This window comes from Crocuta crocuta, unplaced genomic scaffold (genome assembly GCF_008692635.1).
Source record: "Crocuta crocuta isolate KB4526 unplaced genomic scaffold, BGI_CrCroc_1.0 scaffold149, whole genome shotgun sequence".
NCBI classification, from domain to species: Eukaryota; Metazoa; Chordata; class Mammalia; order Carnivora; family Hyaenidae; genus Crocuta; species Crocuta crocuta.
In genome coordinates, this window is record NW_027551561.1 from 7,000,846 (window position 1) to 7,027,075 (window position 26,230).

The window sequence follows — 26,230 nt, forward strand, 5'->3', positions numbered from 1 at the left end:
GGAATGGCACAGGTCCAGCCCAGGAGGCCTGAGCCCCACACCGATTATAGCTTCATTTGCTGAGTACATGACATGCACAGCTGGCCCTTTGTGTGCCTCAGCACTTTCAAACCTCAGGACCACCCTGGGGGCGTGGGCATCCCCGCTTCCAGATGAGGAAACCAAGGGCCAGAGCATTCCAGTAATTTGTCCAAGGTCATCCAGAGAGGCGTCCAGATTGGTTTCCAATTTCCAGAAACCTCAGCTATGGAAACTCAAACCACCGATCTAGAAAAAAATGCTGAAATAACTGTTTCAAAGTACTCGTACTAACGCCCAAAGCTTGTGTTTTACATACAGTTCCCGTACCTTGGATTTCTGGTTCCATAACAGGGAATGGAAAGGACGTGGCGGGAAGCTACTAGAAGGCACCCACGACCAGCCAGCAATAGGGAGTTAAGAGCCTGGTTGTCACACCTGGTTAACAGGCTGCTGACAACCTGGAAGTATGGGTGAGAACAAAAGAAAATTTAGAAGCAGACCTGAGTCTTTAAAAAAATTTTTTTTTTAATGTTTATTCAATTTTGAGAGACAGAGACAGAGTTGTGAGCAGGGCAAGAGCAGAGAGAGAAGGAGACAGAATCTGAAGCAGGTTCCAGGCTCTGAGCTGTCAGCACAGAGCCCGATGTGGGGCTCGAACCCATGACCCGTGAGATCATGCCCTGAGCCGAAGGTGGGTGTTTAACCCACTGAGCCACCCAGGTGCCTGAAGCAGGCTTGAGTCTTAAAGAAACAGAAATTCGGGGCCATTTACTGTAGGAGTGAACACCCCAGGGACACCTGGCTGGCTTAGTCAGAGGAGCATGCGACTCTTTATCTCAGGGTCGTGAGTTCAAGCCCCATGTTGGGTGTAGAGATTACTTAAATAAATAAACTTTAAAAAAAAACAAAAAGAGAACCCAGGTGGCTCGGTTGTGCATCCAGCTTCAGCTCGGGTCATGATCTCATGGTTTGTGGGTTCAAGCCCCACGTTGGGCTCTGTGCCGACAGCTCAGAGTCTGCTTCAGATTCTGTGTCTCCCTAAGAAATAAACATTAAAAAGAAAAAAAAAAAAGAATGAGGCACCTGGATGGCTCAGTTGGTTAAGCAATTGACTTTGGCTCAGGTCATGATCTCATGGCTCATGGGTTTGAGCCCCTCATCGGGCTCTGTGCTAACAGCTCAGAGCCTGGAGCCTGCTTCAGATTCTGTGTCTCCCTCTGTCTCTGCCCCTCCCCCCCCAAATAAATAAACATTAAAAAATTTTTAAAAATAAAGCTAATGAAGATGGTACATTTTATATTATGTGTATTTTACCACAGTAAAAAAAAAAAAAATCATCTAATGTAGAACTCCCTCTTTCCCCAAATGGATATGTAAGTTATTACTGCAATTATTTTAAAATCCTCCTAGCCCTTCCTGCCTGGCACCAGGAGGTGTGGGCAGAGCCTACGTGACCATTTAACACAAAACAATCAAACTGAAGTGGGGTGAGAGGTGGCTGAAAGCAAGGCAGGGCGCTGGCCTTAGGGGTCAGCCCTCATTCTCCGAGGACAAGTTACAACTTCCTGTAGGGGATTCGGACTCCTGGCCAGTCTCGCCTCTGGTAACAGGTCCTCACCATTCTGTGTTTTCACCCAGGTTGCCTTTTTCCTCTACAACGGAGTGTCTCTGGGTCAGTTCGTGCTGCAGGTAACCCATCCGCGGTACCTGAAGAACTCGCTGGTGTACCACCCACAGCTCCGCGCACAGGCGTGGCGCTACCTGACGTACATCTTCATGCATGCGGGGTGAGTGCCTGCTGCTTTTCACTCTAGCCACAGTCCCTGTGGGAAAATGAGAGGTCCAGAGAGACTAGAATGAAATACGTTTCCATTTATTTTTATCTTCCTGGACACAGGATTTGAGGCGGCTCCTTGAAACTCACCTAATACCGGAAGCTATCAGTTCATTATTGACAGAGTATGGGAAAGGGGAAGTAGATGGAGGAAAATGTTAAATGTAAGCCCACAGTGAGAACAATACAAATGTAGGTTATAAGTTCGTTCTGAGCTTCCTAGTGGCCAAAGCAAAAAGGGAAGCATGGTTAACACTATCCACAAACTGTGTGTATGTGTGTGTGTAAAATGCCCCCCATAAGTGAAATAAAGGACAGATTTCTTGAAAGTGCCTTTCTCCCAAGGTGGTCTCCATGGGTGGTGAGAGTTTCTTTGAGGAATTCTAGCAATAATTCTAGTTTCTGTTGACCAGTCCATGTAGCTTCTTTTGGGGGTGGAATGCAGTCAGTTCTCACTGGTACCTTCTACCCCATGACAAAGACCTATTGGCTGGCTGGGTGACCACACAGGTCCCAGTCCCCTTGAGCATGATCTTAGCTGCAGACTGTTTTTACACAGAAAAAGCACTGAGTTGGGGAATCAGGATCCCCAGACACCACACCTCTGCGGTGTCTTCTACAGCCTCTCCGGGGAGAGAAGTGAAAGGGCTCACTGTTAGCCTGGGAAGAGCTGTGGGCGAGCCTGTCCCTGAGGTTGGGGATGGGGAGAGGATCACCCTGGTCCCCGAGGCTCCATCACTCCTGTTCCTTAGAAGAAAGACCCACAGTGGCCAAGAGGGAGCCTCACTGTGAGTCTCCCGTCCTGAGAGGCCACACTTGGTGAGAAGGGGCTTTGAGGAGACATGTCGATGGTTACCGATGAATGTCCCCACTCTGAGCCAGAGCGGATGGTTAGTGCGGGCGGCTGCCTTGCCTGCTGTATCCCAGGCTTCGATCTGACGGGACTAAGGAGCGGAATGAAGGGGGAGCCTCATGCATGGGGCTTCTTGTGAACCAAGATCTGGAGACTGCAGGAAGTTGGGGGGCGGGGGGAGGCTTCCCTGCCAGGCTGCCCACGCGTTTGACTCCACAGCAGGTAAGACTGCCTGCCTTAGTTCCAGGACTGACCGGTGGCCTTCCTTGATCTTTTGGGGTGAGGAACAAGAACGGACAGAGCCTCCAAAACCTCTTTGTCCATTCCTTGCCTCTGGGAGCTAAAAGCCTGGAGGTCCAAGTGGACAGGGCACAGATGCTCTTAGCTGAGGCCCATAGCGGTGGCTTCAGTTCTTTCTCTGGCTATCGCTTACTAATGGGGCAGTGTCTGCCTGGGAGAGCCCTGGGCGGAGATTCCAGGTCTGTGATTCTGAGGGAGGGAGGGGCTCTTGGCTGGTGCTGCAGCAGACAGGAGATAGGGACAGCTGGCCAGCATCTGGGGAGAGCCCAGCAAGGTGGCCTGTGACCCAGGGGCCCACTCTGGGCCAGTGAATCCAGTGCAGTAGAGAGGAGGGAGCTTGGATTGGGAGGCAGGAGCCCTGGATTCCCCTCACCTGGTGACTTCTAGCCTCAGGATCTTGTCTGTAAGCCAGGAGACAGGACCGGAAAACCTCTGCGGTCCCTCTGACTATGAATCCGATGCCAGTGGCCAGCTCTTTTCTAGTGCGTTTGTCTGACATTTCTGATCCTTCAGCTGGCCATGGGTGCTGGAAGACCCCAGGCATGATAGGAGTTTAGAACAGAGCCCCATCTGTCTGAGCCAGCTTGCAGGTGCCCTCCTGGGGAAGCAGCTGCTCACGTGTGCCCAACATGGCACAGCGTTCAGCCTCCAGGCAGGGCCCTGCAGGCCAGGATCAGGGTTGTGGCCCAGGCCAGGGTCCAGACCCCTCGTGCCGGGCTCTGTTACCCTATAACTTAAACATCTTCAGGAAGCTGTACAGATGCCATAGGCTCAATTTACACGAGACAGTGGATGTTAAATGGCTAGACACCACTTAGCAACAAGATCTGGTCACAGATGTATGATAGGGTAAAAAGGAAAGTATTCCCAGGGTAAGAAAACCCAACCCTGAGTGTTGGGGGGTTCTAGAATGAGATTTTAAGGGATTTCATGAGATTTTAAGGGATAACCGAATTGTTAAGTTCTACGAGATATCTCTAAAACTTGCAATTTTTTTTTTTTAATGTTTATTATTTTGGGGGGAGAGAGAGAGTGAGCAGGGGAGGGGCAGAGAGAGAGAGGGAGAGAGCACAGAGCCTGACTCAGGACTCCATCTCATGAACTGTGAGATCATGACCTGAGCCAAAATCAAGAGCCAGATGCTTAACTGACTGAGCCACCCAGGCGGCCATCTAATGCTTACACCTGTTTTGAAAAACTCTTTCTCTGTGAACATCAGTAGCTCTTACAAATGTGTAGTGAGCCAGAATAACTCCGTGGCCTGGTAAACGGAGTGGATTCTGACCATCAGGAATCCGGGCTGTGTGACTGTAGGCCAGTGAGTGCCCCTCTCTGAGTCTTGGCTTCTCATGTGTGAGCGGACGGACTTGCTGGATCTTGATCATGGTTAGGCGCCCTCTCACTATGGCAGGTGCAGGCGTCGCAAGCACTGCCCAGGCCCTGCCCTGGTCCTTCCTGTCCCAGGTGGCAGGCAAGGTGTGCTGTTTCCAAGATGGACTGTCTGCACTATAACTCCTGTCCCTTAGACTCAGACCACGAGCTCTTCAAAGGCAGGTATAGGGTCTCAGTCCCTGCAGGATTCCCAGCATCTTGGCATACACTGTTTGATGAAGGAATGAATGAATGAATGAATGGATGGAGTGGTCTTTCTGTACAGGATAGAACACCTGGGACTCAACGTGGTGCTGCAGCTCCTGGTAGGGGTGCCCTTGGAGATGGTGCACGGAGCAACCCGCATCGGGCTTGTCTACGTGGCTGGCGTTGTGGCAGGTAGGCGGGCGGGCCACAAGTCCGTGGGGGTACACTTCCCCAGGGTGGCTGGGGACCCCATGGGATTGGGCAAGCCCCAGGCTTCCAGCGCTTCAGGACCCCCATCCCCAAGGCTCCTGACTACCAAGGTTAGCAAATCTCCCCTGGAAAGGGAACTGCCAGCCAAAGAGAGAGGCATGTGATGGCAAGCGGGGGAGACCACAGGATCCGGAACGGGCCGATTGCCTGGGGTTTCCATCTTTATACTGCCGTGTTGTAGCTGTGTGAGCCTGGGGAAATTCCTTAACCTCTCTTGGCCCCATTAGGTTTTAGGAAGGAACTAATAAAATGTGCCCGTAGGGTGTTACGAGGGTGGAGTGAGGTGACAATGGAGTAACAGTGCCATGTAAACTGTGCACAGGCACAGTAAGATCCCTGCAGGGACATTCAGGGTGCGGGCGGGGCCAGGCCCACCCACCAGGCCAACCCCTGTCCCCTTGATTGACCTGCTGCATGCAGGAAGCAGGTCTGGCCTAAGAGGTGGTGAGCACTCGTGCCAGCTGGAGGGGACTAGGGCCCCAGCCGACTCTGATCACATGGTGAAAGACCATGACCTTGAGGATGGTGGGCCCTGTGGCCAGCAGGACTCCCCCTCTCCTTCCCCGGAGGGGAGGTTAGGCTGGCCAGGGTGAGCTGGGGAGAGCAGACTGCATTTCTGCAGGAAGAGTCTGCACCAGCCGTGTTTCTGAACAGAGGGATCTCCCTCGTGATGCTTCCAACTTTATAGCTGGCTTCTTTTTTTTTTTTTTTTTACAAGGTTTGCCGCCTCAGCTCTTCACCTTGACAGCTGTGCCCAAGGGAGCTTTGTGTGTATGTTTAAGTAAGATCTTAATCCTTTCTGAGTGGCATTAAAGTTGTCATCAGGAGAGCAGGGCAGCGTTGACCTTGTAAACAGTGAGCAGACAGGGACTCTGGGAGTAACTGAAGTGGCTTCAGGAATCCAAGAGGGAAGGGTCCCCCCCCACCCACCCATGCAAGGCTCATCCCCCAGTTCATGAACTCTCAGCATGGGAGATGGGCCCCTCACTGAGCTTCTTCATTTCTCTGTGTGCGGAGAATGAAAACTTGGCTACCTTGGACAGCACCCACATGCGCCTCCCGCATCCAGCACCTTCCACATCCTTGAACAAAGGTCTCCTGAGGATCTCTGTGAGCCAGACTTAGCCGCCCACGCAGTCCCCAAGTCTTGACATCTGGAGATTTATAGCCACATTTTCTATACCTAGATACCCAGAGACCCAGATGGTTAATGGCGAGGAACAGGAAAGACACTCCTAACACTTGCAGTTAGTAGTCAATTAGATGGGAGTGTCCGTAACCCAGAAGACAGAAGTAAGGTTCAAGATGACTCAGGCCTCACCCAAACCAGATGATACCCAGCAGGGAGGCAGTGCAGGTATCACTCCCCAGGGACACCAGGGCAGAGTGGGATGGTGCACAGAGGGAGGCCTTGCCAAGCAGACAGGAGGGTATGGGGCTGTATCATAAAGCAAGTAACATGTACTATTCTGTCTGAGGCATTGATTCGGACCAGAGGGCACTCTGGTCACCATAAATCATGTCATTGATCTCCAGGATTGAGTTGATTGATCTGCCTGCACCCTTTCCTCCCTCTGTGTGCATCCCAGTGTAGAGGGGGCTCCATTCCCAGCCAGGCAGACCCTGAGTGGATAGCTAGTCATTATCAAGTGCCTGCCCTGCGCAGCCTGTATTTAATCCTCACAGCATCCCCTCGAGGCCAGTACTGTTACTCTCCACTTGCTACAGGTATAGACACAGCCTTAGAGTGTCTCAGAAGACTTGCCCGAGACGAGCTGGCCCCAGACCCGGGCTGCCTGACCCCAAAGGCTGTGCTTCAAACCACTATCATATGTTATGAGAACCAAAAGATAGACCTTTCCTTGTGCAGGTTATTTATTGTCAGAAGCCAAGGATGTCCTTTTTTTTTGTAATGTTTTTATTTATTTTTGAGAGACAGAGAGATTCAGAGAGAGCAAGCAGGGGAGGGGCAGAGAGAGAGAGAGAGAGAGAGAGAGAGAATTCCAAGCAGGGTCTGCACTGTTATCTCGAAGCCCGTCATGGGGCTCGAACTCCCGAATCGTGAGATGGTGACTTGAGCAGAGGTCAGACACTAACCAATTGAGCCACCCAGGTGCCCCCACCAAGAGAGGTCTTAAATAGACGGCAGGACCCAACCTTTAGCTCCCCACCCAAAGAAACTATTGCAAAGGCAAGGCCATCACATCTTGTAGCAATGACAGCCAACCTTTGCTGAGCTCTTGGCAATACTCTGGGCTTGTGATAGAGGATTCACGTGAGTTTTTCCGGAGTGACAAATCTTAGGAGGTGGGTACTGTCACCTCCATTTCATGGCAGTTCAGAGAGGTGAAACGACTGGCTTCGTTTTCTCAGAAAGACTAAGAAGTACTCGGAATGGGAACCCCATGCTTCTAGCCAATGCTTGAGACCAACGTGTCTCTGGCTTCTAGCTCACAATCACATGGCTAAAATGTAGGGACTTGAAAAACCAGTATTTTAAGGGCTCTACCAAGCTTTTCTTACAGATTACATAGATGATAAGCCACGTGGGCATCCCCAGAGACGCAGGGTTTGGCATATGTTAAGCAACAAATATTTGTAGAACAAAGGAGAGAATACGTAACATAAATAAAGTTATTTTGCTTAAAGGTAGATGTTCTGCTGATTTCTATTTGGATTTTTTTGTTGTAATGGCCAAGGGAGACGTTGGAAAACACCTGCTTTAAATTATTTCAGGCTAACATGACTGCAACTGTGCAGTATGATAAAGTCACCGATTTGTCTGCGTGCTGGTGTAGGCCCAGAACTTTCTCGAGAGAGTTCAGAGCCCCCACTGTAACTAGTCCCTTGGCCTGCTGCCGTCCAGAGGTGTGTGTCACTCCAGCTTGCCATCCAGTCCCCATCCTCTGCCCCCATGACCTCTGGGGCCTTCATACAGGCCTTATGGAACTGTCAGCTGTCAGGCTAGGTTCCAGACAGCTTGTCTGGAATCCTGCCCCGGGACGGCCTTCATGACCGTATTGATATGCATGGGTGCCATTGCTCTGAGTCCCTCTAGTCCAGGGGTAACCTGCGGCCACTTGAGGAAAATCTCTCTGCCACACACAGAGGACTGGTGACTTCAGATTGTTACCTTCAGGGTTCTAGAACCAGGATCCAAACCTCAGATCCTGGATCTCAGGATCTCGGACTGTTGAGTCTCTGACCTGGATGGACTCTTGAGGTCCCCTCCAGCGAGTGCCACATTTGACTCCCTAGGCCCCACCCCTACTCAGCCCTAGGCTCTCTGTGCTCCGCTCTGTGGGGTAGGGGTGGGGGTAAGGTTTCCTTTGAAAAAGAGGGTTTCGCTGCTCGGAAGTCGGAAAGCTTAGACCTCTTTATGTCACAGACGTGAAAGCTGAGGCCCAAAGAATGCCGGGGCTGTGCCCAAGGTCACTCGGCTAGCCAGCCACGCCCCCATTCCAGACTCCTGCCACAGTCCCAACCTGACCCCTGACCCTGGGGTCGCAGACCCCGCTATCCATGGGTAGGGTGAGAGAAAGGTCAGTGTGGGGAGGCTGGACCCCGGGGCCTTCCCCACTGCCTCCCTACCGATGCGATCCCCCGCACTCGGGAGGCAGACGGAGCAGAAGCTGGGCCTGCTGGAGGCAAAGGGCCAGCCCGGGGAGGCTGGGGCTTCCTCTGTCCACGCGGTAATTAATGAGCGGCTCCTCCGGCAGCCAGCCCTCCCGCAGCCCTGCAATGCAGCCTTCCTCGCAGGCCCCTGCCTGAGAGCGGGAGCGTGGGAATCCTTTGTCATGCAGATCCCACTGCCTGTCTGTTTGCCACCCTGGGATTTTTTTCCCTCTGTTATATATGGCTGACCCCTTGGCTAGGCAGTAAAAAAAAAAAAATTATCTGACAATAGATCAATACCTAATTAAAGCCAGAGGCAAAGCATGAAAGGGGAGAAGAAAGATTTATAGTCACCCTGGGAGGGGAGAAGGACTTGGGAGTTCTCGGTTCATGACAGTGCTTTTCCCTGGGAGATCACATCCCCCTTGAGACCAAGGATTTGCTGAGGGGCCTTGAGAGAGGTCTGAGGGGGCAGGGAGATGGGGAGAAGGCAGCTGATGCCGTTCTGGGAGGTTCTTCATGCCCAGATGTGTCAGGAGCCCTGGTTCCCGGGCTGAGCCCAGCCTCCTCCCGGGTAGTGGACCCTCCATCTCTGTAGAGCCTGCAGCCTGGACTTCTGCCCGTGCCTCCTGCCTCCACCCAGGCAGCGGCTAATTGGGTCCTGAGCCTGCAGGCATCTTCCAGCGGTGGTTTCTGCGCGCTCACCCAGGCCAGCCACCTCTCAGCCTCTGAGCCCTGGGCTCTACCTCCCAGTTATTTTTAGTCTCGCATGTCCTTCCCTGGAAGCCAAAGCATTGATCACACTTAAATGAGACCAGAACAATACATTTCCCTTCTCTTCTCTGCCCAACTTCCCTGCCAGCACAAAAGTTTGTCATCCCCCAGTCTGCACCCTTCCTTTCCCCCAGAGGGTATGACATCACCTTCCTCTTCCCTGGGACTTTTCAAGGACATTTTCCCTCCAGCGGAACCCCCACTCTGAAGATTCTGCTGTCCTTTTGTCTGTCTCTCGGCTGGAGGGAGGTCGGAGGTGAAGCCAAGTGGGTTTTGAGATGCTGTTGAGCAGGGAGAGCGATGGTGGGGGGTGGAGGCTGACCTCTCTCTGTACCAGTTTGGGGAGTGGCTGCTATGGAGGCCAAGAACGTGGGCTTTGTGTCGGCAAAGCTGGACTCAAATCCTGGTTCCAGCCCTGGTACCAAGGGACTCCACTCAGCCTCCTCACCTCTGCAGTAAGGCTGCTGTCACCTTCCTCAAAGGGCAGTCTTGGGGGCTAAAGGGGCCGAGGTAAGTAAAGCATGTGGCCAGTGCGTGACACCCAGTGGCCCATGCGTGGTAGCCGCTTCTGCAGTAAGTGCCACTACTATTTGTTATTGCTCAGAACTCCAAGGTAGCGTGAAGTGAGGCAGGGCTGCAGTGACAGACGGCTGATCCCTTCCCTCTACTGGGTCTCCCATAAAAGAAGTTCAAATCAGATGGCTCTCTCAAGCCATAAATTAAGCCTCTAGGAGGCTCCAAGGCATCCAAGGCTCCTGGATGAAAGGAGGAGACGGAGCCTTTGCTCTGGAGTCTTACCCAGAGCTGCTGTGTGCAAGGGGCAGGGGTGGGGAGTGCGCGCCAGCACCCTTGAACTCCTGATGTCTCTCTGTACCAGGGTCCTTGGCGGTGTCTGTGGCCGACATGACTGCACCTGTGGTGGGCTCCTCCGGAGGCGTGTATGCAGTCGTCTCCGCCCATCTGGCCAACATCGTGATGGTGAGCACCTCCTGCCCCAGCATGCATATCTCGGCCTCCCCTCTGCATGCCAGTCCTCCCTGGGGATCTTCGTCGACTCCCCAGCCCAGGCCCGGGAGTGCCAGGCAGACCTGGCTGGTATTAGCTTCACTCCTCACTTTCTGCAGGCTGATTTCAAATACGTTTCATATACGATTCATACTTTTTCTTCTTGCCTATGAAGTTACCCATTTCCCTATTCTACCCCTTTCCCCTTTCCCATTCAGCTTTAAAAAGTGTGACAGTAGAGGTGCCTGGCTGGCTTCATCAGTAGAGCATGTGACTCTTGACCCCATTGGGGTTGTGAGTTCAAGCCCCACGTTGGGACCAGAGCCTAGTTTTAAAAAAAGACAACTTTAGGGGCACGTGGGTGGCTCAGTCAGCTAAGCATCCAACTCTTGATTTTGGCTCAAGTCATTCATGATCTCACAGTTCTTGAGTTCGAGCCCTGCATCGGGCTCCATGTTGACAGTGCAGGGCCTGTTTGGGGTCCTGCCTCTCCCTCTCTCTCTGCCCCTGCCCCGTTCTCTCTCACTCTTTTTCAAAACAAATAAACATTAAAAAATAAATTAATTAATTTGGGGTGCCTGAGTGGCTCAGTCATTTGAGCATCCAATTTCGGCCCAGGTCATGATCTCACAGTTTGTGGGTTTGAACCCCGTGTCAGGCTCTGTGCTGACAGCTCAGAGCCTGGAACCTGCTTTAGATTTCTGTGTGTGTGTGTGTGTGTGTGTGTGTGTCTGCCCCCCCCCACTGTGTTTCTCTCTGTCTCTCAAAAATGAATAAATGTTAAAAAAAAAAATTACTTAGTTAATTTAAAAGGGCATCTGCGTGGCTCAGTCAGTTGAGCCATCGACTCTTGATTTCCCCTCAGGTCATGATCTCTTGGTTTGTGAGTTCCAGCCCTACATTCGGCTCTGTGCTGATGGTGCAGAGCCTGCTTGAGATTCTCTCTTTGCCGCTCTCTTACTCTCTCTCTCTCAAAATAAATAAGTAAACTTTAAGAAAAATAATAAAAAATGTAAAAAAAAGGCAACTTTGAAAAGTATTGCAATCCTCGACCACTAGCATGCATCATAATTATAATCCGTTGCTTGTCACAGATGATTAAAAGTAAAGGGACCTCATCAAAATTCTCAAAAGGGAAAGGAGCCTCTAAGAGGTTAAATGATTTGTCCACAGTCACAGTGAAGGTTGTGGCAAAATCAGGACTTGAACCCATACTTCCTGACAGCCACTCAGGTGTTATTCCCTTACACCAGCCTCTCCTAGTGTTGGGACCAGCCATTCCTTTCCCATGCTCTTTTTTTGCTTTTTTTGCTTTTTAATGAAGGGCTTTTTTTTTTTTTTTTAATATTTTGTTTCTCAAGGAATCTCTATGCCCAACATGGGGCTCGAACTCACAACCCCGAGACCAGGAGTCCCACGCTCTGCTGACTGAGCCAGGCGCCCGTCCTGAGAGGCGTTCTAGTACCTGAGCTGAGAGCCCAGGCTCTGGAGCCGGTCAGCCCAGATCTGAGTCCTGGCTACTTACTTCCCAGAGAGGGACCTTGGGCAGATTACTTAACCATGCTGTGCCTGTTTCTACCTCTGTGAAATGGGATGATATTGATAAAGGAGATAAAGTGAAAATTAGCACTCAGTGTAAATGTTGACTCCCTTCTCCTCCCAGAAGAGGCCAGGGTGGACTCCAAACGGAGACAGAGTCTAAAGAGAGAAATTGGAATCAGTCTGATAGTCTCAGAGGAAGCCAGAATCCTTGTTTTAGAGGCAGTGGGAGGAGGGAATCCCCTCTAGGGAGGGCCCAGGTCTTACTCATCCCCATGCCTGGCACAGGGCTGGCCAAATCGTAGGTGGTGCCAAGTAAAATGTTTTTAAGATTAAAAAAAAAAAAGTCTATTTTGAGAGAGTGTACACGTATGCAAGTGGGGGAGGGGCAGAGAGAGAGAGGGAAAGAGAATCCCAAGCAGGCCTCATGCTCAACACAGAGCCCCACACGGGGCTCCATCCCATGACCCTAGGATCATGACCTGAGCCGAAATCAAGAGCTCAACGCGTAACCAACTGAACCACCCAGATGCCCCATTTTTTAAAAGTAATCTTTATCCCCAACGTGGGGCTCTAACAACCCCGAGATCCAGAGTCGCACACTCCACCCACAGAGCCAGCCAGGACCCCTCCCCCTCCCTCTCCCCCAACTAAATTTTGAATGAAGGAAGGGAAGAAGGAATGAGCGGTGTCTAGAAAAGGCATAGCTTCCCCCCAGGGTCCTCCCGTTCTCACCTCCCTCCTCTGTCACTGTCTTCACCCACGTGGCGGATGTGTGAAGGTTGTTACAACGTCTGCAGTTCCTAAATTCTCCCATTTCTTCTTTATTATTTATTGCCGCTGTCACCTGCCAGGCTCAGCACACCATCCGTTTTCTTTTCGCCAAAGTCCCCTTTATACACAGAGAGGGAGCGGGAGAGGGACAGAGGGAAGGAAAGGAGGGATGGACAGACGGACACCGACGACACTTACTCCTCATCTGAGTTTTGGCAACGTCACGTAGCACCTGGAGCGACACAGCAGATGTAGGAAAGCTTGTGTGGACATACGAGTGTGTGTCTGGGCACGTGGGCTTACACACGCGTGCGTACACACACGCACGCGCAGCCTGATCTGCTGAGGAACCTGGCAGCACAGGGCTGCCTCACACAACCCTTTTAAATGGGTCATTCTGTATCGGTGCCACAGCTTTCCCCAGACACAGCTTTTTCTCTGAAGTCCACNAGATGTGTACGTGCGTGAGGGCACCGACCAGCACCGCTAAGAGGAAATAGACAGGAGTTCGTGGAGATGCCCCGTTTCCACCCCTTGCCCTGCAGCATAGAACACAGCCCTGACGCCCCAGAGGTTCCCGTGGTGAGGGCACATCTCACCCCAAGAGCCACGGGGCGGGCGTGGGGGTTGAGGAGGGAGGTGTGAAAACAGTCTTGCTCCAGTTTACACTTCTTTCTGGCAAGTAGCCCATGGCCTGTGGTGGGGCATTTGAGCAGTCCCATCCGAGAGCCCACTGCCCTTCTAGAAAGACATGGCTTTCGCTGGCCAATTGGGAGCATCACAGTCCCCGGAGCATGACATATGGTAGCCTTCCCTAGAAAGTTGTGCGATGCTTATTTGATGGTGAAAAAAAACCTCATTTTCTCATTAGAAAGGTTGGTTTCCTTTCAACAAGAGGCCACCTTTACCCAAATTAGCTCAGCGACCAGCACGTCAGAGATGCATTAGGATGAAGCCATTTCTGTGGGTCAGAAGCATTGAAACATTGGCAGTTTCATGTGGCTCCATCCAATAGGTATGCTAGAATTTTAGATTCCCAAATGAAGATTTCTGTGCGTGCGTGCGTGCGTGCGTGCATGTGTGCAATGAAGCACCTTGTCAGAACACACAGGAGAAACAGCATGATGGTCAGAGAATCTAGATGTGAGTACTGGACTCACCATCTTAAAAGCTGTTAGTTCCTTCACTTCTCAGGGCCTCTGTCCCCTCATCTGCAGCGCCTTCTTCACAAGGTAGTTGTGAGACAGACGTGGAAAAAATAGATGTGAAAATGCTTTCCGTGTGGCAAATCACCACATAGCTGGGAGATCCTGCGTGTGCATGGGTGTGTGTACATGCGCCCGCGCAGGGTTGTGTTTACATATCCTTGAATATGTATAATTTTCTATGTTTATTGGGGCACCTGTTTGGCTCAGTCATGACTTCGGCTCAAGTCGTGATCTCAGTTTGAGTTCCAGCCCCGTGTCAGGCTCTGTGCTGACAGTTTAGAGCCTGGAGCCTGCTTCAGATTCTGTGTCTTCCTTTCTCTGCCCTCCCTCCCTTGCTCACTCTCTGTCTCTCTCTCTCAAAAATAGATAATGTTAAAAAATTTTTTAAAGAAATAAAAAACTAAGCGAAGAAGCCTTGATTGCAAGTCTTTCATGCTATCCAGTTTTTTGGTTGAAATGTTTTCTGAACTTATTCCCTTGATGTAAACTGCAAGCTTTTTGGAACTCAGAACGTGTGTGTTTTTCAAAGATTTTATTTACTTATTTACTTATTTATTTAATTTATTATGAGAGAGAGAGAAGGAGAGAGCGCACACATGCATGTCAGCAGGGGAGGGGCAGAGAGCAAGGGAGACAGAGAATCCCAAGCAGGCTCTGCACTGTCAGCACGGAGCCCGACATGGGGCTCGATCTCATGAACTGTGAGATCATGACCTGAGCTGAAATCAAGAGTTGGATGCTCAACTGACTGAGCCACCAGGTGCTCCAAGATTTTACTTTTGAGTAATGTCTACTCTCAACATGGGGCTCAAACCCACAGCCCTGAGATCAAGAGTGGCACACTCCATCAACGGAGCCAGCCAGGCATCCCTGGAACCCAGAGGGTTTTTATGAAAAACAAGACAGGCTTTCATTTCAGGCGGAATCTCTCACTTAGACAGTCTTGGGAACAGAAGTACTGAACACTTCTATTTTGTATATGAAGTAAAAAAGGACACATTTTTTTAAAAATTTTTTTTAATATTTTATTTATTTCTAGGAGAGAGAGAGAGACAGCATGAGCAGGGGAGGGGCAGAGAGAGAGAGGGAGTCACAGAATCTGAAACAGACTCCAGGCTCCGAGCTGGCAGTCAGCACAGAGCCCGATGCAGGGCTCAAACCCACAAACCACGAGATCATGACCTAAGCGAAAGTCGGATGCTTAACTGACTAAGCCACCCAGGCGCCCCAAAAAAGGACACATTTTCTAATTGCTTCCTATAGATAACAGGCAAAATTGATAAACAGAAAAAAATTAAAAATTTTTTTTTAATGTTTATTTCTTTTTGAAGGAGACAGAGACAGAGCATGACTGGGGGAGGGGCAGAGAGAGGGAGCTATAGAATGTGTCCCAAGACTTCTTAGCTTAAAGGCTAGAAGTATTGAGATAAACATAATTGAATAATTTATTAATTGCTTTTTGCTGGGACCCACAGGCCAGAGTTCCATTATTTTTTAAAACATTTTTAACATTTATTTGTTTTTGAGAGAGAGAGCGAGCGTGAGTGGGTGAGGGGCAGAGAGAGAGGGAGATGCAGAAGGCTCCAGGTTCTGAGCTGTCAGCACAGAGCCTGACGCAGGGCTCGAACTCCCGAACTGCGAGATCATGACCTGAGCTGAAGCCAGACGCTGAACCGACTGAGCCACCCAGGCGCCCCCAGAGTCCCGTTATTACTTCTACAAGATATTTACTTACACTTTGCTCTATGCGATAGATGTTTCCCTAAAATGTTCGAGATCCTTAGTTTTTGCGACAGGACCATCTTGTCAAAGCACAAAGAAAGAGCGTTGTCTAAAAGACACCAGACTTTTAGACTGGTCATAAAAGTCTAAGGTTTTTCTTATGTCATAAGGTTCATTTTATTACTAAAAATCCTTTCATGGGCCAGATAATCACTCCCCAGTTTGTCTGTGTCATGCTTTCCTCTTTCCTGTGCTGGGATTTCTCCAAGTCTTTTGACAAGAAACCGCTTCCCCCGGGATATGCGAAGCCGCGAGTTTCCTGACTGGGTTCCAGCCTCTGAGCTCTTACCCGGTTGGGTGAGCGAAATGCCAGGGGACTGGTTACCCCCTTGTTTGCTGAGGGTGGGTTCTTTCTCACCCTGCAAGGGTCTGGGAGAGAAATAAATTAAAAGGGGCTGCAAGGGACGTGCGTGCCCTGGGGCCGCAGGCATTTCCACATTTATAGCAGCAGCCGTGCTGGCTGTGGGGAGATCTCTTCCTTTCCTCCTGTCGTTTCACTGCTTTCATTTTATTGGAGGGAATCATGGGTCCGGGAAAGGAAGCGGCTGGTGGGAAGGGGTGACTGGAGTTTAACCCCTCAGCTGCTGGGAGACTAGTCATTTCCCCATGTTTGCTCAGCTTCGGAGGCAGGTGGAACGGCCAGCAGGGACAGCGGGCACAGACAGAATGGGAGCCTGTCTCAGAAGTGCGGGCAGACGGAGCCCTGGACTGAGGGCCCTAGTGACCTTGACATTGACTTACCGTGACCTTGAACCAGCCCTCTTCGACTCTCCCTCCATTTCTTCCTTCCTAAAGTTCAGGAGGTGTGACTGGATCGAGCTGGTCAAGTCCAGCAGCTTCAGGGGCCAGGCAGGGGTCGGGAGTGAGGCCGGCCTGGGCAGCCCTGTGGCCAAGCTGGACTCGCCTGGCTAGTCCAGGGTCCTTCAGAAGGTGTAAAGGTCCTGTGCGGGGCAACCCACCACCCTTGTCTCAGGGCTAGATGATCATATCAGACACTTAAATGACGCTTGCCACATGCCGGGCAATGTTCTTAGTGCTTTATGCGTCGGAGTTCATTTTACCTTCACGACCCCGTGAGGTAGGAGCTGAGGTGAGCGCTGGTGTCACTCCAGATTTACAAATGAAGACCTTAGCCAAGGAGGAGTTCTGAGCCACCTCCCTGCTGGCCTTGCCAGACCAAAAATACGGACGGTGCTTTTGAAGACAGACCCCAGGTAGGGACTGAAGGAGGCATGGACCTCAGCTGAAGGAGAGAGTGGCCAATGTATTCTAGACTGAATTTTTCCCTGATAGTGTCACTCAGGACACAGTGAAAGAGACGCCGTCTTTAGGTAAGCTATTTCTTTTCGGATTTGATTTGATTTTATTTATTTATTTTAATGTTTTTTATTTATTTCTGAGAGAGAGAGACAGCGTGAGCAGGGGAGGCTCAGAGAGAAAGGGAGACATAGAATCGGAAACAGGCTCCAGGCTCTGAGCTGTCAGCACAGAGCCTGACACGGGGCTCGAACCCACAGACCATGATATCATGACCTGAGCTGAAGTTGGATGCTTAACCGACTGAGCCACCCAGGCGCCCCTAAAAATTTTTTATTTTAGAGAGAGCGAGCGAGTAGGGAAGAAGGGCAGAGGGAGAGAAAGAGAATCCCAAGCAGAATCCAGTGCAGAGCCCGATGCGGGGCTCCATCCCATGACCCTGAGATCACGACCTGAGGCGAAACCAAGAGTTGGATGCTCGACCGACTGAGCCACCCAAGCGCCCCCACAGGGTTTTTATGAGGAAAAGGAATATTGGAAGTGTTCTGTATCACTTTTGCTTTTAATTGTGGTAAAATACACACAGCATAAAATTTACCATCTTAACCATTTTTAAGTACACAGCTCAGTTGTGTCTCGTACATTCTCACGGTTGTGAAATCATCACCATAGATCTCCAGAACTCTTCGTCTTGCAAAACCGAAACTCTGTGCCCATTCCCCAATTCTCCCTCCCCTAACCGCTGGCAGTAGACACCTTCTACCTGATGTCTCTATGAATCGGTCCCTCTCTGTGTCTCTGAGGAGGGGACCCTACAGTATTTGTCCTTTTTTGACCGGCTGATTTCACTGGGTACAATGTCTTCAAGGTTCGTTCGTTAGAACAGGTCAGAATTGCTTTCCTTGTTAAAGCAAATAATATTTCCTTATATCTTCATCCATCCATCTAGGGACACTGGATTGCTTCCACTTTTTTTTTTTTTTTTTTTGAGAATAAGACTGCTAGGAACGTGGGTGTCACTTTTAGGGGAGAATTAGGATCCGTGGGTGGACATGATGGAGGCAAAACCCGGCCGGATGACAGCAGAAAGAATTTTTTCAGTGGTTGGAGCCCCTTCACAGGGGTGTCACAGGGGTGGGAGGGCCATTTGGCCGCAGGGGCCCCCCTTTGGGAGGAGCTGGTCCATCCGCCAGGGACTCCCACGTCCCTGCCCATCCTGCCGTTGCCTCCCGGAGAGGAGCTGAGGGGCCGCCTGCCGTCTAGGTTAGATTGTGTTGCCAGATCCAGGAAGGACACCGATTCCTGTTCCCTGTCTTCTGCTGGGGCAGGTGACAACATTGCCTGCCGTCGGCTTCTTAGCATAAGACATGTCAGCAGGCAAAGATGAGACTTCCCCCCTGAAGAGGGGCTGCACGTCGCCCACCTCCCCTTATGTGAAGAGGGCATGCCGGTCAGTGAAGAATACTGGGGGCAAAGGGAGACGATGGGCAGGAAGCCAAATCTGTAGGATTTCACCCTCTTTTTGGCAGATGCCCCTCATAGGCGTTATTGTGTGTGCCAGTGCTTAGGGCCTCGGTAAAGTTTAACACGTGTGTTCCCCCAGCATCAAAGGAATGGGAGAAGTACCCTCAGCTGGGCCCCGGCCAGGCAGGAACGGCGGGGGGGTGGGGGAGTGGGGGGGGGNTGGCCAGTAGCCTCCTTCCCTGTGGCCGATGTGTGCCAGGGGGAGCCCAGGCTCGCTTCTGTGTGTGCGTGCGTCTGTATAAACGACATGGCACTTTGAATGCAGTGCAGGAGAGCCCCTCAAAGGAACCCTGTGGCGAAGTCTTTTGTAAAGTGAAAAATCCTTTTGTAAGGCGAATAATTGTACTCTGTCTGTCTGCTTTGGAGGCTCAGAGTGTTCTGAGGTTCTCAGGAAAAAGAGCGATTTGTCTGAAGGCCATCTGGCTCCCCCCTTTTCCAGTGCCTGATCCTGGAGAGCATCCCCTCCGAGTGACGTAAAGCCCACCTCTCAGTGATGGGAAACTCACGACCCCCTAGGATGGAGCATTCCATCTTTGGACAGCTCTACTTATTAGAAATGGAAACATCCTGAGCTTTAAAAAAGTTCTCTGATGTTTTCGTCCATTGAGCCTTCCATTTACAGGTCACACTGACTGTGCCCTTTCCTTATGGTGACTCATTTGATACTTGGTAACAGTGAACTTGACCCTGGGTCTTCCCTTCATCCATTTCTCATATGCAGGATTTTGATTCCTTTTCTCATCCTGATGGTTCTGCTTTGCCTCTGCTTGGCCGCTGTCCCACATCCCTTTTGCCAACATGAGGCCCGACAATTCATGCAGCTCTCAGGTGTCCTCTGCTCGTGTAGAGGGGGGCAGGGACCTCCTCTCCCTAGACCTGGATTCTCCTCCTCTGTGAGCACAGCTCAAGTGCGTTCCTGACCATCATAGGTTTGCCATTGCCTAAAATCTCATGCTGGTGTGCTGTGCGAACAAACTGTAACTCCTTCATTCAAGACATAGTGGAGATTTTTCTTAATGTTTTATTTATTTTTGAGAGAGAGAGACAGCATGAGCAGGGGAGGGTCAGAGAGAGAGGGAGACACAGAATCCAAAGACAGGCTCCAGGCTCTGAGCTGGCTGTCAGGACAGAGCCCAACACGGGGCTCGAACCCAGGAACTGTGAGATCATGACCTGAGTCGAAGTCGGACGCTTAACCAACTGAGCCACCCAGGTGCCCCAAGAGATTTTTTTTTAACGTCAGGGTTTTTTTTTTTCTTTCTGTCTTTTTTTATTATTTTGAGAGAGAGAGAGAGAAATGGAGGGAAGGAGAGAGGGAGAAGGAAGGCGGGACAGAAAGAGAAGGAAGGAGAGAATTCCAAGTAAGCTCACCATAGAACCTGACGTGGGGCTCGATCTCATGAATCGTGAGAACAAGACTTGAGCTGAAACCAAGAGTCATATGCTCAACCGACTGAGCCACCCAGGGGCCCCTTAATGTCAGGTTTTCTTTTCTTGACTTTTTAAAAAATGTTTTATTTATTTTTTGAGAGGGAGAGGGATGAAAAAAAGAGAGCACGCCCGTGAGCAGGGGAGGGGCAGAAGAGAGGGGGACAGAGGATTTGAAGTAGGCTCTGCACTGAGAGGCTGACAGCAGCAAGCTTGATGCGGGGCTCAAACTCACAAACCCTGAGGTCATGGCCTGAGCCAAAGTCCAACACTCAACCAGCTGATCCACCCAGGCGCGCCCCGACGACAGGTTTTCTTAAACAAGATACATGGAGTGGTGGTCAGATCCGGAACTAATGGAACTTTCTCCTTTTTCCATAGAACTGGTCAGGCATGAAGTGTCAGTTCAAGCTGCTGCGGATGGCTGTGGCCTTGATCTGTAGTAAGTACTGAAGGGGGCAGGCTGGGTGGGATGGAACCCTGCGCCAGGCCTGGAGGCTATAAAGATAGCACAGCCCCTGCCCTTGAGGGGTGTGTGATCACGAGAGAAACGGAGACGTGTCAATAGTGTGTGACAAAGTGGGGCTATTATGAGCAGTCTGGCTCACTCTGCTACCACTTAACCTTCCTTAAACTTTTTATTGACATAATATGGAATGAGAAAGGTGCGGAATGGGTTATCAGCTCAATGACCAGCACCCAGATTAAATAATCTTTCAGGTCATGGAGTCAGTCCTTTGAGATCTCCTGTTAGAAGCTAGAGACCCCTTGGGGATGCACACTGGTGCAGCCACTCTGGAAAACAGTATGGAGGTTTGTCAAAAAATTAAAAATAGAACTACCCTACGACTCAACAATTGCACTACTAGGTATTTATCCAAGGGACACAGGTGTGTTGTTTCAAAGGGACACATGCGCCCCAATATGTATAGCAGCGCTATCAACAATAGCCAAAGTATGGAAAAAGCCCATATGTTTATTGATGGATAAATGGATAAAGAAGACATGATGTAAATGTATATACATATGTATATGTATATACATATACAATGGAGTATTACTCAGCAATCAAAAAGAATGAAATCTTGCCATTTGCAAATATGTGGATGGAACTGGAGGGTATTATGCAAAGCAAAGTTAGTCAGTCAGAGAAAGACAAATACATGACTTCACTCATATGAGGAATTTAAGATATAAAACAGTTGAACATAAGGGAAGAGAAGCAACAATAATATAAAAACAGGGAGGGGGACAAAACATAAGAGACTCTTAAATACAGAGAGCAAACAGAGGGTTGCTGGAGGGGTTGTGGGAGGGGGATGGGCTACATGGATAAGGGGCATTAGGGAACCTACTCCTGAAATCATCGTTGCACCATATGCTAACTCTCTTGGATGTACATTAAACAATAAAAAAATAGCTGGAGACCCTTTCCCCAGGATAACGCGCATGTGCACATGTGCGTGCATGCCCACACACACTCACTTGCAGTTTGGTGACTAATCCATGAGCCCCTGTGTCCAGGGTGTAGTGGGGCCCTCGTCGGGAGAAGCCAGTTCTGCCTGCAGAGGTCATTTTGAGCGTCCAGGACAGGCAGGTGGTCACCCCAGAGACAAGGTTCAAGAGGACATTTTGGGCAAAGATGCGGCATGAAGAAAGATACAGTGCGTGGAGGGTCACGGCTGTCGAGTCAGCTGGCAAGACCGACCCGTGAGGTTGGGGACTGTGGGTGTTAGTGATCGGAGATAATAAGAGACAGGTCACGGGGCCATAAATGCAAAGAGAAGAGTTGGACTTCATCCTGGATGTGCCGGGAGGCCGCTGCAGGGCTTTAAGCAGGAGAGTTACTGGCAGATTCGAGATTCCGGAGACCAGTGAGGCTCAGAGTAGAGAAGGAGTTGGGGGTGGGGAGGGGAGACCAGAGGCCTCCTACGAGGCTCGTTTTGAGATGATGAGCCTCTTCCGGAAGTGATGGGGGCAGAGAGAAGAGGGGACACATGGTCTGTCATTCAGTCCACAGAACGTGGCCATGAAGGGAGTATTTTTAATGAGGCTTGGGTTACAGGCAGACACCCGAGGCCCAGACACTGCTGGTCCGGGGCCACCCAGCTGATGGTGATAGAGGCAGAACTCAGAGCCAACTTGTGCCGTTTCTAACGCCTGCTCTTTAGCAAGGCTGGGCAGGAGCACCTGGGCTGTCTGCCTGGCTCCATCTGCTGCATGGGGAAGAGGAAGGTGAGCCAGAACAGACGTGGGCCTGTGTGGACCGCACTTCCGTCGACATCCACGTCTCGTGCTCAAAAGCCCACAGATTCTTTGAGCCAGGGCAGTGGGGGGCAGTGGGGGGCAGTGGAGTGGGGGTGGGCTGAGCATTGCTTCCCTGTCTTGCTCAGACTCTGAGTTTGTCTGGATGCAAGGAAGGGAGGAGAAGCCTGAATCTTGCTGTTTAAAAAAATCCCAACTCTAAGCATCATAAAAACGAAAATGCTGTTTTTAGAGATAGGGACCAGTGTGTTTTAAACCTCCTGTGCGGCCCCCAGGGCCTGGGGAGGGGGTCAGGGAGGACTCAGTGTCGGTTCCTGGCTGCTCCTTTTCTGCCATCTGTCGGCCATCCTTGGAGTTGCAGGGCCCAGGCCAGCCGATCAGGCAATTCCCAGGGGAATGCTCGGCCCCGGAGTGGTTAAGGTGGACAGAGGCACCCCGCCTTCTTAAATGGACAGAGGCACCCCGCCTTCTTAAATGGTAACTGAACAAGAAAATCCACCTCCAAGGACTTCCTTTGAATCTGTCAAATTTGCCTTGGTTTCCTCATCTGTAAAATGGGGATGAGAATTCTTGCCCTTAGTGTTATTTTGGTGGCGGGCAATGAAATGGCTACTTCCCAGCGACTATCCTTTCAGGAGAGTATACCCCATTGGATTGGCCGAGTCAAGTTCATGCACGAAGAATGAACTGGAGAATGGGACAGGGGCTTTTTAGACTCTGTTAAGACAGAAATTTTAGCGCGTTGTTGGGACTGTTTATTTCCACTCCTTCTCTGCCCTTTTCTCCATCCCTTGTTTCCAGTCACAAAAGCACTGGTTCTGAGGGTTCTCTAAAGGGTTTGAAGCAATGCATGAAAACCCTTTATAAACTGTAAAGTGTAGCTCATACTGAAGTTGTTATTAATGTTCCAGCAGTGCGGCCTGGTACATAGAGGCTGAGACTGTGCAAATGGGGAAACTGAGCCTCCAGGACTCATGAATGCGGGGGAGGGGGGGCGGGGACAGGGGTCTTCGGGTTTCTGCACAAGCTGTCCCTTCTGCCTGGAATGCTCTTTCTTCTTAGGGTCTTCTCTTGATATTTCACATCTCTGCTCAAATTTCACACCTCTAGGGAGATCTTGCCTGATTCCCCAAACCAGAGGATCCCCNTGGAATTATCTTATGTCTGTAATTGATGCTGGTCGACTGCCAGATCTGTAAGCCCTGGAGGAGGGTTGATCTGTCTTCACTACTGTAGCTCCAGTGCAGAGAACAGACAGCGCTCAGCCTAATGCATAGTGAATGAATTAATGGGTGGGTGGCGGAGGCGGGGGAGGGGTGGGNTGGCTCTACTGTGACTTCTCTGTGCTTCCTCCCCTTGCAGTGAGCATGGAGTTTGGGCGGGCCGTGTGGCTCCGGTTCCACCCATCAGCCTACCCGCCGTGCCCTCACCCGAGCTTTGTGGCGCACTTGGGCGGTGTGGCCGTGGGCATCACCCTGGGCGTGGTGGTCCTGAGGAACTACGAGCAGAGGCTGCAGGACCAGTCGTTGTGGTGGATCTTTGTGGCCATGTACACAGTCTTCGTGCTGTTCGCTGTCTTCTGGAACATCTTCGCCTATACCCTGCTGGACTTAAAGCTGCCACCGCCTCCATAGGAGGCTGGGGGGACCGAGGTCGGGGAGGGGAGGCAGAGGCAGCGGCAGGAAGGAACGCGTACGTTCTTGTTCTCAGCGCCAGCTCCTCGGCGCCCAGGAGGACAGGACGGGCCGCTGGGCCGCTGGGATGCTTGTGTTCAGGTTTGGACAACGGAGCCTCTTTTCTGAAAGGCACCTCCTGGACGAGTTGGATGTGGCTGCCATTGTTTTTCTAGACTGTTCAGAGGACAGCGGGCCAAGGCGAAGGCCTGGGGTGCAGTGAAAGTAACCCTTCCCTTGGGCTGGGCCATTTCCGTATGTTTGGGGGACCCCTCTCTGGTCGCAGATTGGGCATTCCTTTCCCCTCATCCACACGCTGAGATGTCAGGAAGGCCCGAGGACAGAGGAGCCAGGCGGCTCTTGTCCAGCCCAGCGCAGAGGTGCAGTCGCGGGCCAGGACGCTCCCTGCACAGCTGCTGGGCTTGGAGCTCTGGAGTGCAAGAGGGCCGCGTGGTGGGCGTGTTAGTTTGGGGCTAGAGGAGCCCACAGTGCCCTCCTGTTGATGGGCACTAGTGCCTGGGGTGGGCAGAGGGCGGAGGTGCTGTGAGTCCGGGCCTCCCTCCTGCCCTGGGGGTATCGAGTGAACGAAACTGAAGAGGAGGAATAAACTTCATCCCAAGCTCCACCCTAGGGAAGGCCCCGTACCAACTTTGAACTTCTCCCTCCCCGTCTCCCAGAATGCTGACATCTCCCATCAGTGTCCCTGCCTTGTTTCTAGAGCATTTTCCTTCTTTTCCTGCCCCTATGTGGTGCCTCTCCTTTGTTCACGGGGACGCGTGCGCACGCGCGCGTGCGCGTGTGTGTGTGTACATGCGTGTATGTGTGTACGTGCGCGTGTATGGGTGTGGTGGATGAGGACATCCATCCCGTGTGCTGGTAGGACATGCCATGGAAAGAACGTGAGGGGACTTGGGGGGTGCAGAGGAAGCCTGTGGGGGGAGTGTGTGTGTGTGTAAGGATCTGTGTGAGAGGAAAGAAAGCACTGAGAGGTGGGAGGGTATGACTCCCATGGTCTTGCTTTCAGCAAAGCTAGCCTCTTCTTTCCCACCCCTCACCCTTTCCCGGCATCTCCCTGAGAGCCACTGGCCAGTGTCTGTGGTGGAGGGAGGCTNGGACCCTCAGGATGCTGTGGTTTGCCTTTGCCCAATTCCGTTCTTGTTTTCCTCTGGAGTGACCTTCACAAATAAAAAGGTTTTGTTCTGTTTCCCTTAGGAGGGGAGGAGCTGTGGGGGTGTAAGAGAGGCTGGACCATGTGTCCGTTGGAGTAGGGGGGACGGGAGGCTGCAGTAAAAGGAATTCCAATTTAGGCCAGAAAACGACTTCTAGTTTGGAGGAGTGTCCGAGGTGAGGGCGGCCCAGAGACTCAGATGCTCAGAGCGGGGAGGGAACTTGGCAGGTTCGTCCCTGCCCCCACTGCACAAGTGGGAAAGCGAGGCTCAGGGAATGACTCCCGGGCAGGAGCTGATGCAGGCCCTGAGCAGAGGGGAAGGGGAAGATGGCCTTTAACAAAATCTGCAATTCCCTTTCTACTGCTCGTGGAACTCCAATCACTGATAACCCAGAAAGATGAAGATTCCAGTCTGGGTAGCAAAGGGACTGGATCCGTGCAGGAGTGAGGGCAGGAGCTCAGTCCAAAGTCAGCTGGGCCAGGCAGTTTGGGGATCTTCTGCGATGGTGGCTTCCTGTCCTCAGTGATCACATGTGAATGGGCAGGGTCTTCATTCAGCCCCAGGCTATGTCAACCCGCGCTCCCCCCCCCCCACTGTCTGTGCCCAGTGCTAAATACATTGTCCTGGTGCCCACATGTGGCCACCGAGGTCACTCCACACTCAAACTGACAGTACTGAGGACTGTCCACCCGACCTGGCACCTGGGTGCTCTGGGTTATGGGTGGAGGGAGTGGAGAGTCACCCCCGTCTTCATCGGGTGTGGCCTGGAGAGGGTCTTCCTCTCTTAGGGGTGAGAAGACTGTGAACTCTAGACTCTAGACTAGACTCTAGAAAGCCCTCAGAGAAGCACCCAAGTCCCTCAGGTCTTCAGATGGGAGCTTGCTGCCTGAGGCAGAAATCCCACTTGCCATCCTGTCTGAGACGCACTAAGGGAGCCTCATCTGACCTCAGGCCACCAGCCCAGCTGCTGTTCCCTGTCAGTGGCATCCAAAAGTAACCCCAAAGTTCTTCGGTGTGCTTAACACCCCGCCCCCAGCCTCACCCAACCATCAGCTCCAAGCAGGGCCACCCAGTGGTGTCAATAGTCACTCTGCACAACCCAGGGCCAGAGACCATAGTCTGGTAAGAAAGGTTTTTGGTGTCTGGCTTTCCACCCTCACCCCCAGCGCCCTGCCAGCAGCGCGTCCCCATTGTCCCTCCTTCCTGGTCCAGCACAGTCACTGCCCAGTGTGGAAGGCGGTGTGCCTCATGGGGCTGTGGCCAGTGGCTGGTCTTGCTTCCATGGGAAACAGAAATGGAAAGCCAGGGATTCCCCAAACAGCAGCCCTAGATATGCCTGCTCATTAAACAGAAGAGGAATC

General features: G+C 51.5%; 1 protein-coding gene across 1 annotated transcript in view; it reads left to right on the forward strand.

Annotated features, from left to right (window-relative positions):
• Nucleotides 1-23,726, forward strand: part of RHBDL3 (rhomboid like 3) — a 52,784-nt gene extending 29,058 nt beyond the window's left edge. Inside the window, exons 5-9 of the mRNA XM_077749863.1 lie at nt 1,660-1,808; nt 4,666-4,778; nt 10,123-10,223; nt 20,144-20,204; nt 23,390-23,726. Coding sequence (XP_077605989.1) covers nt 1,660-1,808; nt 4,666-4,778; nt 10,123-10,223; nt 20,144-20,204; nt 23,390-23,661 — 696 coding nt within the window. The 3' untranslated portion in view covers nt 23,662-23,726. The remainder of the gene's footprint in view (nt 1-1,659; nt 1,809-4,665; nt 4,779-10,122; nt 10,224-20,143; nt 20,205-23,389) is intronic.
• Nucleotides 23,727-26,230: the final 2,504 nt, after the last annotated feature.